The sequence below is a fragment of the Ascaphus truei genome, chromosome 16 (genome assembly GCF_040206685.1).
Source record: "Ascaphus truei isolate aAscTru1 chromosome 16, aAscTru1.hap1, whole genome shotgun sequence".
NCBI lineage: Eukaryota > Metazoa > Chordata > Amphibia > Anura > Ascaphidae > Ascaphus > Ascaphus truei.
The window spans coordinates 35,285,958-35,301,320 of NC_134498.1; the positions used below are offsets into that span (position 1 = coordinate 35,285,958).

General features: G+C 44.4%; 1 protein-coding gene across 1 annotated transcript in view; it reads left to right on the forward strand.

Annotated features, from left to right (window-relative positions):
- Positions 1-15,060, forward strand: part of WDR44 (WD repeat domain 44) — a 72,425-nt gene extending 57,365 nt beyond the window's left edge. Inside the window, exons 13-20 of the mRNA XM_075573149.1 lie at positions 1,093-1,209; positions 2,374-2,496; positions 4,329-4,520; positions 5,827-5,928; positions 6,017-6,132; positions 7,796-7,923; positions 11,004-11,147; positions 12,350-15,060. Coding sequence (XP_075429264.1) covers positions 1,093-1,209; positions 2,374-2,496; positions 4,329-4,520; positions 5,827-5,928; positions 6,017-6,132; positions 7,796-7,923; positions 11,004-11,147; positions 12,350-12,444 — 1,017 coding nt within the window. The 3' untranslated portion in view covers positions 12,445-15,060. The remainder of the gene's footprint in view (positions 1-1,092; positions 1,210-2,373; positions 2,497-4,328; positions 4,521-5,826; positions 5,929-6,016; positions 6,133-7,795; positions 7,924-11,003; positions 11,148-12,349) is intronic.
- Positions 15,061-15,363: the final 303 nt, after the last annotated feature.

Sequence of the window (15,363 nt, forward strand, 5' to 3'; positions counted from 1 at the left end):
TTAAAACCCGATCTGTTGGTCGCCCTTGAGAACTGGAGTTGGCCACCCCCTGACTTTAGAAGGTCATTAATCTGCGATGGTTCCTGTCTCGGCACAATCGCATGGAAAAATCCATTCAAGTCGATAAGAGCTTCTGTGCGACAGTGCCCCGATCTCCGCTATCACAGTTTAACGGAAAACCCCTTTAGGACCGATATTTTGCATATTTTACTAAAATTAGGATTTTCTTCCAAAAAGTCTAAAACGGCTGCTTTGACGTGGAAATAATTACTCCCATATACTGTAGTGCCGACGATTATTCTAAAACAAACCTGGGGCAATCTCCAAAAAGACCCAGGTACATGCTGGGTACATGCTGGGTACATGCTGGGTACATGCTGGGTACATGCTGCAACATTTCACACATTCCTGCAGACAGACTAATGGCCCATCGGATTAACAGCGGGGGTCCCTGGCAGTCCCATTCAAACTGAATACGACTGCCAGGAACCCCTGCTGTGTTAATCCGATGGGCCCTTAGCCTCTGCAGAAATGTCACTGAAATGTACCCAGCATGTACCCAGCATGTACCTGGCTGGTTTAAGGCAAGTTTTAGAATACTCGTTGGCTCCTCTGTACTTGTATTGTTTCCCCTGCAGTGGGTGTTAAAGGTGTTAAAGGCAGGGGGCTTCCTCAGCACAGAAAATAACAGCACAGACTATAGCAGCGCAGTACAGTATATAAGAATAAAGAATATTAGCAGTTGTCCACACTGTGTCCAGTTCTAGTTTTACACATCCTCCTGCAAAAGAATAGCCTACAAAGCGATTACAAGCCATGGCTGTGCCGCCTGAAAACTATACTATACACCAGTGGTTTCCAACCTTTTATTGAATAAAGAACCCTATAATTATATTGTGAAATTTGAAGGAACCCCGACCCTCTGTAATATTGGGTCTCAGATCAGATGCATTGTACATTTCTTTGTATTTGATACCATTTTAAATGACCTGGAAATTGCAGGGAACTGTTTAGGGGATGCCTGGGGAACCCAGGTTGGAAAACATTGCTATACACTCCCCAGGTTTGATTTTCCTCCCTCTCACTTTGTAGGCGTGCAGTGGCGCAGACGATACGGACCCCGACGATGAAAACGCACCTTTCCGACCGGTGCCGTTTTGTAAATACAAAGGACACACGGCTGATCTTCTTGACCTGTCATGGTCTAAAGTAAGACAAGTTTCATATCAAGGCAAATATATATTCTTTAACTGAGACTTTTTGGGGCCATGGGATACACGGGGAACAAGACACTCTGTATATGGTTGAACGGAATGAGTCTTCCACTGTGATTAGATTTGATTGGCCAATGAAGTCCTGTTCACTCTACCTTTTGCTTTTTTTTTAACCAGGCGGCTTTTATATACTTGGCCAGCAAAACCTTTTTTGTTTGTGGATCCTGCACAAGTCTGCAGGCTTAAATGCATCACCTATTGATTTTAGATGTATCCAGATTTGTGTTCTAGACTGAATGTCTGTTAGGCGTTTTACTGTAACTATGCTGGCTCGATTCCTTATTTTTAGGGCTGCATATAAACCTTATTTTAAATGAGACACTGAGAAATTAACCTATGACCTATACAAATTGTTACCACTGCTGAATACGAGTTGCAATTACATATCGAAATTTACAAATATGATATTTTGCTTGTTGCTGAATGAGATTCTGTCCGACAACATTTTTAAGGGCAAGTATATATTGAGAGTGGTTACCGGGTAAAACGTTATTCATCAATTTAATATGCACCTGTTAAAAGATTTAGTAAAAACTAAATGGCTAACCAGGAAATGATGCTAAGAATTATCTTTGCATAATCCTGCGTCTTTGTTTTAATTACACATCTACCTAAAATGTCCACCTCCCTGATCCATCAATGTTGCCTGTTCACTTCATGTGAAGACAATTTTCCCAATTCTTTGATCTTTGCAACCTAGTAAAGTATTAAAGAACTAAAAAAAAATAAAACTAGCTTGCCGTTTTCTTTTAGTCTATTATGTGCGTGCTGTATTTTAGAGCACAGTGTTTGATCAATACGGAGTTCAATACCACGTTGGCAGAATAAATAATGATTATGGCCAATTTTCTGTCTGTACTGTGTTACATGCTGTTAAGTGGATCACAAAGTTACTTCTGCTATGTGGTCTTGATTATACAGAAAATGTAAATAGTACTGTAGGTTGTTAAAATGACAGCTGTTCCATAGCTAAGACTTCAACGTTGATGATTGCTGTTGCACGAGACAGTCGAAAAGTTGGAGAGACGTGTCCGTTGTCGAGTAGAACGGATGTTATACTTCAAAGTTCTGATAATGATTAACATCATTGCCTCCACAGAACTATTTCTTGCTCTCTTCGTCAATGGACAAAACCGTCCGCCTGTGGCACATATCCAGGAGGGAGTGTCTGTGCTGCTTCCAGCATATAGATTTTGTTACAGCAATAGCTTTCCATCCAAGGGTGAGTGACCTTCAGGGGGCATTTATATGACACTTATTTTGAAATGGTAGTTTCATTGTATATTAGATCTTAGCAGGGGAATCAACCTCAGTCCTCAAGGGCTACAAACAGGCCAGTTATGGATATCCCAGCTTCAGCACAGGTGGCTCAATCTGCTGTGCTGAAGCAGGGATATCCATATAAACTGACTTGTTGGTGGCCCTTGAGGACTGAGTTTGAGACCCCTGACATAGAGGCATTTTTAAAGAGAGGTACATCTTTGTGTAAGAGCATTGGTCAAATTGTATTAACATATAGTGTTATTGTTCTTCATTGCAAAGTCTGGTAAAATGTGTTTTGTAAACCGAACAAAACTATGGTTTAGATAGATAGAATACTTTGCTTAAAGTAGTAATCCCCCATTACTACTGTAACCCTTTGTTTTACAAGCTGGGGTTCACCGAGTATTTCCAAAATACTTACTGGTGAAGTTACTGGTATAACTTTCTTTTTTTTTTTTTAAATTGGTTTTAAATGTCCGTCCAATAGGAACCCGTGACTGATGGGGGTGTGGCTTCCTATTGGCCTGAGATTTGGCTGTGATTTTGGGAGATTTAAACCTGGTATCTCAGGAACCGTGGCGATCCCAGAGATGAAAATAGTGCCGTTCAGCTCTGAGAGACCCCGGTTTCTTATCCTGTAATAAAAAACAAATGGGGAGGGGGACGTACGGGAGATTTCTGCTTTAAGTTTTCTCTCTTGCTCACTGAAGTTAGGCAGTTCAGTTTTAGTCGCATTATTAATATGATTTGTTAGAGCTTTGCCCAGTTTTTAAACTCCTATAAATGCCACGCCTCTAATCTTTGGTTCTTAACCAGATAAAATAGCATTTGTAACAGAGGAAGCACCTACCTATTAACTTTAGAGTTTTTCGCCTCATGGTTTGTAGTGGGGATCAAATAACACAATGTGCGTTTGCTTTGGCACGGTGTGACAGCAGGTCTCAGTAATGATCTCTACACCCTTCAAATACATAAACCTGCAAGGAATGACCCTCCTTTTGGCCATCGCTGTGATTTAGAGCAGGGGTGCTTAATGCCAGTCCTCAACCCCCTCCCCCCCCCCAACAGGTCAGATTTTAAGGATATCCCTGCTTCAGCACAGTTGGCTCAATCTTCGACTGAGCCACCTGTGCTGAATCTGGGATAGCCTTAAAACCTGACCTGTTGGAGGGTTTTGAGTGCTGGAGTTGAGCACCGCTGACTCGGAGTAGCAGAAAAGTATGCATGCTCCGGTTACTTTGTTGCGGTCAGGACGTTTGGCTGCGCCGCAATGCAAGTCACCGCCGGGACTACTCACCACAGGACACTTTACTGCAGGGCACCTCGCCGCTGAACATCTCACCACCGATCGAATCTCCCCGTCTGCTTCCGCCATCTTTAAAGGCCCTCTGCCTCAGGGCACATCGCGCGGTCGCCCGTGCTCGCAGCAGGACACTCGGCGTGCCTGCCAACAGCCAGGACACATTTGTACATTCCCAGCAAGGACATTTAAAGATGACGAGATCATCGGCTGGGGACCTTTTAAAGGCGGCGGAGGGCCGGTGGGGAGATTCGATCGGCGGTGACTTGCATTGCAGCGATTTTGCCCGCAGCCAAATGTCACAATCCGACTTTATTGTATTTTCAATTAGTAGAAGAAGCGCAGGCTGGCCCGAGAGGCGATGCCGAGTTATGTGAGAAACAGTGTGGTCTGTTCAACTATTGTGTGACTTCACTCAGTCACAAAGTGTTTAAAAGGAAAATGCACACGGCAGCAGAACCAGCATCAGAGTATGGCTCTCTCCTCTGTAGGATGACCGGTACTTTTTGAGTGGGTCCCTTGATGGGAAACTCCGGCTTTGGAACATTCCTGACAAAAAAGTCGCCTTGTGGAATGAAATTGACGGACAAACCAAACTAATTACAGCTGCAAACTTCTGTCAGAACGGCAAACACGCGGTGATTGGAACGTACGATGGCCGGTGCATCTTCTACGATACAGAGGTATAGTTTCCATGCATTGTTCCCTTTGCCTCATGTCCGTGCTGCATGCAGATCCAGGGCAATATTTACTAAGCAGTGCTATGTCATAACACCGCTTAGTAAATATCCTCACCTACATTTTGGTCTGTCTTCTAATTGAAAGAAGAGAGATGACCATGAAGGTAGTGACAGGATTGCTTTCACGTCCACCTGTTATACGTCTGCATTACCACCTATTTTGTATTTTGTAACCATGTATTTGTATCTTAACTCTGTGCCCAGGACATACTTTAAAGCGAGAGGTAACTCTCAATGTATTACTTCCTGGTAAAACATTTTTATAAATAAATAAAATAAATATTTCATAGAAACATCAAATTTGGCAGCAGAAATGAAGCCTTTAGCCAACCCAGTGCCCCTATTCTACCAATGCAGCTATCACAGCAATGGACAGAGGTAGTACAGGGGCTTACAGAAAGAATGCCCCAGTTTCAAGGCTAGAGAGCACTCATACACTCTTGACTTTCTTGAGATGCCACATTTTAAATGTAGAAAAATTAAGTAATAACCGCAAACGTGTGGGAAAATAGAATAATAATGATAATTGCATTTGGTTGTTTCCTGTTCTTTTAGTATTTTCATGACTACTGAATGTATATGTATTAAACATACAAGAACACGTCAACCTGTTTCTGTTACTTAAAGCAGCAACCATGTGAAACCTTTGGTGTTTTTTTTTACAAATAAATCAGTTCTGTAGTACTAGAAAATAATTACTTCCCCCCCCCCCCCCCCAACTTTTAATGCCATTTATAATGTGTTTTAAAGCAACCTTTGGTTACTATAGCAGACTTTAGCCCACCTCCTCAGCAGTGCAAGATCTCTGCAACACTTTCCAGTTTGTGATCATTTGTTGCCAATATTCCCAGCAGTTTGAGCTGCAAACTGTAACAATAGATAATGTTACCTTGGTGGTATCAGGATACATTGTTGCTGCTGAGTTACACTGACTGAAGGATTGATTGAAACTGCAAGGCGGCCATTTCGTTAGACACACAATCCAACATTTTTACAGATGTATAACAGGAGCACCAAACGATTGCCATCTTGGGTAAGAATGTAGAATTATACATTGGGCACATGCTTTACATATAAAAAGGGGGAAAAAAGGTAGTATTTCTGCTTTAAGGAAGGAGCAGGTTTTATTTCTTAAGACATTTGATGGGTTGTTCTTTACCTGGTGTCCAGTTCATATTTGAATTGAATTGTAATAATATTTGATGGACCTGTTTGTAAGTGACATTTGACTCCTTTCTTTATTTCGCAGCATTTAAAGTACCACACTCAGATACATGTGCGTTCTACAAGAGGGCGGAACAGAGTGGGAAGAAAGATTACTGGGATCGAGCCACTGCCAGGAGAAAATAAGGTAAGTCTCTGTTATTTTGCGTGATCTGTAGTTTACTCTTCGGAAACTATGCAATGTATTGCAAATTTGTTTTTTTCATTTCTCACAGATCCTGGTAACATCCAACGACTCTAGAATAAGGCTGTATGACTTAAGAGATTTGTCTTTATCCATGAAATACAAAGGGTGTGTCAACAGCAGTAGCCAAATTAAAGCAAGCTTCAGGTAAAACCAGGATACAGGAGTGTGTGGTGATTCTTTTTATGATTGAGCCCCTGCTGTGTGTTAATTGTCATTGCCAAAGTGTGATAAATACAAGTGGGGCCAAACATGGACGCCAAGAGACTCCTGCTCAAAATTACATTGAGACGCGGTTGCAGGCTTAAAATATTTTGACTGTGTTTAACTAAATTACACATATTTATGAAGAGACTGTAGATAAAATACATGGTAATGTACTAAATAATTTGTCATACTGGGGCCTTTTTTTGTCTTTGGTTGTCAAAATGACATGTAGCCATTTGTAAAACTTGATAACTAACACCCTTTGTATGCTTTATAGTGCAGAAGTTGTATATTTATTTTAAATTGCTACTGTACATCCGCCTCACTATACAAGACCATCATTGGAAGACATGACATGCAGGAGATAGTCTGCATTCATGTAACTAAACCTTAATTTTATTTCCCACCTTCTTTAGCTGTTTATTCTTCTAAAAGCGGTAGTCCTTAAACGTGGCCTGTTAGGTCATGTGACAGCAGCATTTTGTAACAGCTGTTGTACAGTATAAGATGTGACTATTCTGGATCATATAGAACAAGGGTGGCTAACTGCAGTCCTCAAGGGCCACCAACAGGTCGGGTTCTCAGGGTATCCCTGCTCCAGCACAGGTGGCTATGTCAAAGACTGAGCCATTGAACCACCTGTGCTGAAGCAGGGATACCCTGGAAACCTGACCTGCGGGTGGCCCTTGAGGGCTGGAGTTGGCCACCCCTGATATAGAACTATTACTAGCAATGTACATTTTAAAGCTGCAAAGTGAGCTCCCACCACTTCTGTTTCCGGCGTCCGGGGCCTGGTCGTTTCATGTGTCCGCGTGTTGAGCGATCACATGACACAGACGTGCCAGACCCCAGTCACTGTAAAGGTTAAGGGGTGCTATCTTTTGTGGGCTGTAATCTAAAACGGTGCCCTGTTTGCTTTATATGCCGTCTAGCACAAGCATAAAACTAACTTTGAATATTACATAAGACAAAAGAGCCCCAATGCGACCAATTATTTAGTACATCACTATGTATTTTATCTATATTCTTTCTTCATAAATATGGGTCATTTAGTTAAATACTTTGGCCAAAATAATTTAAGCCTAGAACCATGTCACGGTGACCCTGTTTCACCTGGTCCTACACTACCATTGTTATACTGTCTCATACATAGCACGTATATACATATACATTCTTACAACGTTAACCCTTTAGACACTGCAGGTATGTCACGCACCCTGTGCTGTTGGCTGCAGTGTTTTGTTCCCTCCTCTCTCTATGCAGTGTAATAAATACATGAGACAGTATAATGTTGTGAATCTTTTGTTGTACACATTAGGTCACACACACACATGCTAGTGGGTTTGGGGTTTGAGCTTGCTAAGACTGTGCATGTTTGAATAATAATAGTTGGAATCTCCGCTTTCAAAAATGAAAACATGGAAGGCAAAATGTGCTTTGAGTTTCAAATACAAAGATAACTAGATGACTGTTTTATACATTGTAGATGAATGGAACATTCTAAAGAGCAGTGTTAAACATTGTTTCAATGCGTTCCTGGCATGAGACGTGTTGGGTTGAACACCATGGTCTCATGAACAAATGTCTCTCTTCAACTTTTTAGCCATGATTATACTTACATTGTAAGTGGTTCCGAAGACAAATATGTTTATATCTGGAGTACGTACCATGACCTAAGCAAGTTTACGTCGGTGAGAAGAGACCGCAATGATTTCTGGGAAGGTATTAAAGGTACGGTCTAATCACGGACATACAGTATATGGATATATGCACGCAGTCTCTTTATCCTTGCCATCTTCACTCATATTTATTTATAACTAGCTGAGAGACCCGGCGTTGCCCGTGAGTTACATTTCCCGCTAGGAGGGGGGGGGGGACAGTGGACAGGAGGGGGGGGGGGGGGGGACAGTGGACAGGAGGGGGGGGGGACAGTGGACAGGAGGGGGGGGACAGTGGACAGGAGGGGGGGGGGACAGTGGACAGGAGGGGGGGGGGACAGTGGACAGGAGGGGGGGGACAGTGGACAGGAGGGGGGGACAGTGGACAGGAGGGGGGGGCAGTGGACAGGAGGGGTGGGGGGGGACAGTGGACAGGAGGGGTGGGGGGGGACAGTGGACAGGAGGGGTGGGGGGGGACAGTGGACAGGAGGGGTGGGGGGGGGACAGTGGACAGGAGGGGGGGGACAGTGGACAGGAGGGGGGGGACAGTGGACAGGAGGGGGGGACAGTGGACAGGAGGGGGGGGACAGTGGACAGGAGGGGGGGGGACAGTGGACAGGAGGGGGGGCAGTGGACAGGAGGGGTGGGGGGGGACAGTGGACAGGAGGGGTGGGGGGGGACAGTGGACAGGAGGGGTGGGGGGGGGACAGTGGACAGGAGGGGTGGGGGGGACAGTGGACAGGAGGGGAGGGGGGGGACAGTGGACAGGAGGGGAGGGGGGGGGGGGACAGTGGACAGGAGGAGGGGGGGGGACAGTGGACAGGAGAGGGGGGGTTGCTTAAAATATTCTGGGTCCCTCCTCTCCACTCCCCCTGTATGTTTATCCGCTCCCCCCTCTCTCTCCACTGCTCCCTCCCCCCCATACGCAGCTCCGGTCCCCACCCTACAGTGTCTGACACACACACAGTGTCACACACACACACACACACACACTGACACACACACACACACACACAGTGTCCCACACACACACACTCACACACACACACTCACACACACAGATATGTCACCTCTCCTTCCGGGCGCCGCCATCTTAGGCACTCGGCGCCACGAGGCAGCTGCAGGCTGCCTGCCCACTGCCTGTCCCCCCACCAGGGAGGGAGGTGAGTGAGCGCCGGGGAGGGAGGTGAGTGTGATGGGGGGGGGGAGAGAGAGTGTGTGTGTGGCCGAGGGGGAAGAGAGTGGCAGTTGGGTGACGTCAGAGCCACCAATCTGATTGGCCAGAGGCTGAGGACCAATCAGATTCACCGCAGCTAGTACCAACCTTTCGATTTTATATATTAAGATAGCAGCATGTGATAAGAACTGGAAAGCCGAACCTTGACATATATTAATACAGCTTCTTTCCTATTCTGTTGTGATAGGCTTATGTCGAGATAAGTATAGTCGGTCTAGGACATTTGGTCGTGGCCGTTTTGCCGCAGCCAAATCGCCACCGGCATTTAGTCACCAATCACCTCGCCGCCGCAACTTCCCTCCGGTGGCCGTTTCGTCGTCAAGTTTTAACCTTACCCTCTTACCCTAAAAACCTCTCATTTTAACCCCTAATATCACCGTTACCCCCTACCCTAAAAACCATAACCCCCTACCCCAGGGGTGGGGAACGTCAGGCCCAAGGGCCGTATAAGGCCCTCGGAGTCATCTGGTCTGGCCCTGCTAAGGCAACTGCTATAACCGGGGTCGCGCTAATTTTTAAAAAATGGCCGCCGCGCGCCCGATCGGAAGGATGTGGTGGTAGGCGCCGGCAACCCTACACGATCCCCAGCAGCCACCGTACTAGCCCCAGCGATCCCCCAGCAGCCACCGTACTTCCCCCGCAGCAGTCCCCGCACTTCCCCCCCATGCTTCTCCAGCAGTTCCCCCCGCACTTACCCCAGCATCCGCCCTACACGATCCCCCCCAGCAGCAGCAGCAACTACCAGAGGTAGGGGGGCGGGGTTCTGTGTGCCTACATGCCTGCCGTGTGCCTGTCTGTGTGCCTGCATGCCTGTGTCTGTATGGCCCGCGAACAATGTTATAAATATCCAAATGGCCCTTGGCAGAAAAAAGGTTCCCCACCCCTGCCCTACCCTATAAACCCAACCCCTTACCCTAAAACGTAACTATACTTAATCCGAACCATAACCGCTAAAACCCCTTAAATTAGCATAACTTGTTGGCAAAACGGCCGGCCCTTGAGTGTCAAGTGGCGGAGCGGCTGCGGCGAAGAGTCCCTTGGCGTCCGATGTGGTCGCGGCAAAACAGCCACGGCAAAATTTTCCGATTCTGACGTATAGTTGCTTCTGTTGTTTTAGATATGCATCTTCAATGTATTATACCTTCCGAAAATGTAACCATCAACGCCACATAAGCCATTCTATAAGTAACTTGTAGAGTGTAAGCTCTTCGTGGGACGCCTTTTCCTAATGTTACTGTTATGTCTGAAGCACTTATTCCCACTATGTGTTGTATTATGACACGTGTATTACTGCTGCGAATTGCTATGTACATGGAGCGCGCTATATAAATAAAGATATACATACACGCCTACATACTGTACAAGTAGCGGAGTAAGGCATCTATTTCAACTGCTGCACTCAAACCACCAGCACCAAATAGGGAGCCAATACTGAGTACCTGCCAATTGTGTGGGTAGCCTCTCTCCTGTCTTTGTCCATACTCCTGATAGGAAAGTTCAAACAAACCGCTGAGATGTGGAGCCACAACTCGCCACATTAGACGGGAAAATATCATCACTGGTTTTTTTTGTGGAGTCAGCACCAGACAACTGTGATGGATTGTGGCTCCACGTGTCTGAAGTTTGCTTGATGGTCCTTTTGTTTGTTGTGGACAATGCACTAACCCAAGATTTTAAATCAAATGAGACAGGAGAGAACTCTACTAATAGGCCTCCAATGTTCTGTTACTAGTACAAGTGTAAATCTATTGGACCCAGGTGTGTTCTGATAGGAACATTTGCCCCCATTCAATGTGTTTTGAAGTCTTCCACTTGCTCAGAACCATTTAGGAAAAGACCTATTGCCATTTAAATTTTAAAACTCCGCTTCTATAATTAATGTAATTGGCCATTGGTCTTTGGTTTATTTCTTTTAGCACACAATGCAGTTGTTACATCGGCAATTTTTGCACCAAACCCAAGCCTGATGGTATCACCAGATCCATCCTCTGAGAAGAAAGAAGCTGACCACAAAGGGGAACAAGGTGAACAGGCAGGATCATTAGAGAACATACCATCAGGTGGGTGTTTTTATATCTTGCTGTGTGTCTATAAAATACATGTAATAGTTGACGAAGCAAGAGCGAAACGCGTGGAGTTGCAGCGGAGCGCCTGCTGGGAGTTTGTGCGTCAGCGTCATCACGTTGGCTGTATCGATTGGACGGGAGGGGAGGCAGTAACACCGGAGGGTTTGGGGGACAGACTGTGCACCAGTTCCCCAATCAAAGCAACGGACACCGCCTCAGAGACCCCCAGAATATCAGCAAGACCTGACCCACCCCTCAAACGGCACCCGCTTTTCGTACAATGCCCGTTTGTGAGGTTCTAAATAGGCGTCAGACTGGGAATCCACGCCTGTGATTGAAGATACCAACCATGTCCTGTGAGATCTGACCTTCATTTTGTTTTTTTGCACTTTTAATGCACAGCACATTTAAGTACTGTTCATCTGTGTTCCTCTGTCAGCGCTCCCCTCTTTTTCTATTGTCTATAGTTGACGGAGCAGACAAAGACATCACAAGCTGGTTACGCAATGCTTTATTCCATTAACTGATTTATATCATTTTCAGCCCCTGTTACCTTCTAATCTACAGTAATAGCCAATAGCAGACCCTCATTCCCATCGTAGGGTCTTATAGATTGGTGCTTGGAGTAGATGGAGCTATTGGAAGCCTATACTGGGCGTTAGTTTTAGATAATAATTTTTTAGGAACCACAATAGTGTTGTCTTTTTTTTTTTTTCTTTACGTGGAAGAAGTTTTAGGTCAATTGAAGAGGGAATTCATTTTCTGTGTTGTGTTGTATTGCAGTGTGTTCATTTTCAAGGAGGAGTCTTAAACTGCTGTAATGCAGTTATTAGCGACAGTAGTACTCTGATAACAAAATAGACCATTTCTTCAACTACAATAGACATATTCCCTCTTAGTATAGGTTACAGGGGTGGCCAACTGCAGTCCTCAAGGACCTCCAACAGGTCACGTTTTCAGGATATCCCTGCTTCAGCACAGGTGGCTCTAATCTTGCTTGTTTCCCTTTGTGGCTGTTGATTGTGCCACCTATGCTGAAGCAGGGATATTCTGAAACCCTGACCTGTTGGTGGCACTTGAGGACTGGAGTTGGCCGCTCCTGGTATAGGATGTAAACATTCAGATATAATTTTTTTTGTTTTTTTTTTTACGTTTTATATGCTAAAATTAACAAGATGATGTTTTGTCTTTTCAAGGTGCTTTGAAGTCTGATCATACAGAAGTACTTCTATCGGCGGATTTCACCGGTGCAATCAAAGTGTTCGTTAACAGGAAGAAGAATGTTTCTTAAAATACAAATGTGGCTGAATTCACTTTTGAGTCTTGTACTATTAGGAACATTTCCACAGATGACGGCGATAAAATAATCGTTACGTCCAGTAGCAGCACATCGGCTGCTTGACTTACAGCAGCAGTCTTCTTAAAATTGACGTGCATCTGAAGACACAGACATGGAACGTTGCTTCTTCAAAACCTTTGTACAATTGTCCTAGTCTCCTATTAATAAGTTTAGCAGTGAGCAATGCCTGTGATACCAATAAAAGAATCCAGCCTGGTCACTGCAGGTGCCTGTGGGGAGCAGTGTGTGGCTTTTCTTCTGTGCTTCCAGTGGCCTTTGTTGTACACCGTTTTTTAATTTTAATTTTTTAGCTTTCCTTTGCTAAAATCATTGTTTTGAAATCGGCATCTTCAGAACCTGGCTACGTTCTGCAGCTGTATCTTCAGTTTCACATGAGTAGAGAACAGCAGTTTTAATAAGCACGTGAATGTGTAGCACCATAGGGGGACACTGACCAAAGGCCTCTATCCATTGGTTTATTTGGTGGTGTTGGCTATCTCCTTTGCTGCTACAGGAGCATAATCTTTTGTCCTTCTAGCAATGAAGAAGATCAAGACCCTGATAAATTGATCTTTCGGATCAGTCTGTGCAGGTGTCCTCCCCAGGGTCTTCCCAACAAGTAACAGTGTCCTCTGACCGAGCATACTATTGCTGGTTGGATTGATCAGTGACATCATGTTAGCAGATCCAGTGATCTGATCTCAGGGCCTGCATTCGTGATTCTCAAGACACCCAAGCCAGACCATGTTTTGACAATGACCACACATCCTATAAAGTAAACAATTGGTAATTCACAGAATCTACATCAAGTCTGGTCTTTTGTTGTGGGGTGTTCTCTGAGAAGGTTTATGGGGTACATACTTTTTTCGCAGTCGCTACAGCGCTGCTAGAGTGGCCAAAAGTGATACATTTAACCCTTTGCGTTCTCTATGATGTACAGGGTACGCCATGCTAGAAATACTACTTTTCTAGGAGGATGACGCCTTCGCCACTCCAGTGGCGCAGTGAACACAAATGGAGTTTATTCCTCTTGCGTTCACGTCCTGAAGGACATGCCCACGACAACGTGATCTCTACACCAACAGACTGTGTTGTAGATCCAGAAGACCGTGGCACTCATTAAACACTTTGCTTCTAGAGAGCCCTGTACTGCAACTTCATATTCTACAGTCTTTGCTAGCAGCGGAAGGGTTTGGGGTCTTCCTTGATGTGTGGGGGGGAAGAGGGGTTCCTCTAAGATCTTGGCTTATTTTTTTTTAGATTTTTATTTTTATGATATTGGAAAAAATCAAACGGTTCAGGAATCACTGTTCAGGAAATGTGGGCAACCAATAAAGAGTCAACCAAGCCAACCATGTTTTTATTCTTCGTATGCTGTGTACAGCAAATGCCCGCAGCAGTGTCAGTGATGTATTGGCAACATCACGTGGATGGGCTAACCCCAGGGGTGGCCAACTTCGGTCCTCAAGGGCCACCAACTAGTCAGGTGGTCAGGATATCCCTGCTTCAGCACAGCTGGCTCAATCAGTGGCTCATTTGAAGATTGAGCCGCCTGTGCTGACGCAGGGATATCCTTAAAGCCTGACCTGTTGGTGGCCCTTGAGGACTGGAGTTCGCCACCCCTGGGCTAACCGTTCTGTTTTAAGTACAGGATACTAAAAAGTGCGCAGGTTGCAAATACTGATTTTCACGTATACATGTGCCTTCTTTGGTTACATGCACTAAGTTGGACATTGTGAAATAATTAACTTATTAGGTGACTTCACCGATACTCAATCGTACAAGATGAATCTCCTCAGGGTTAGACAGATCTGCGATACATTGCAGGTCTTCCTGGCACTGAAAGGGTTACGGGCCTTTCCTACTAAATGGTGCTAAGCCATACGGCACCATGTGACCTATTTAAAAGAATGTTCCATAAGGTGCCTTGTGGCTTGGCACTATTTATGACATATAGCCCTAAATGATTTACATATGCTTTTTTTTATGTGAATGGGGCGCTTGAAACAATTATTTTGTTGTTGTTGCACAGAATTTTAATTTTTACAATTATATATGTTGGTGGTACCTATTGTTAGAATAAATTAAATATATTTCTAATGGGTCAAAACGTTGTACAAAAAAAAAAGTGTAAACTTTCCGGGATTTTCACACTACTCTTTGCTTCTGTTACGGACTTTTTCCTCAGTCGTGGATGTTAGATTAATTTGTATCACTGTCTTTGCACATCGGCGCACAGCATTTCTGTGTCGAGAGAAAGAAATCTCATTCCTTTATTTTCACGCACCGAATCGGTTGTTGTGGGCAATTTAGTTCTTCTATTTTCCAACGGTGTAAAGAAAGAAACTTGTTTACATTTTGTTTTGTTTTTTTACTATTAGGTGGAAGCTCCTTTTCTGTTTAGATCTCCTGGGTAAATAAAAACGTATGTAAATTTGCACAGAATGTACCAATGAAATAACTTTGTGGGTTGTTCAACCGGAAAATGTTATTGATGGTTAACAGTGTTTAAAAAAACAAAAAAAAACCAAACGTATCATTAAAAGCTGATTACTTAAAATATTGAAACGGTTGTACTTGATTTGGTCTCTTTATTATATCGGTATCTAATGTTTAGATTTTCACCTGTCTGCTCACATGAATCTCTTTATATATGTTTTTCCCCACCAAGTCTTAAATTGCAAAGCCTGTACCACCAACCTCACACTGAGACCCAAAAGGTCGAAATAGCTGTCTGCGAGTGGGTTTACTGGCTTTGCATCTGATCCCAGGCTGTTTAAAAGCAGTGTTTAAAATAGCGAGCATTGGCTTACGGGTATCATGTAATGGATTTAAGACAAAAGGTGGCACTGTGTGCTCATTTGTGTGTCA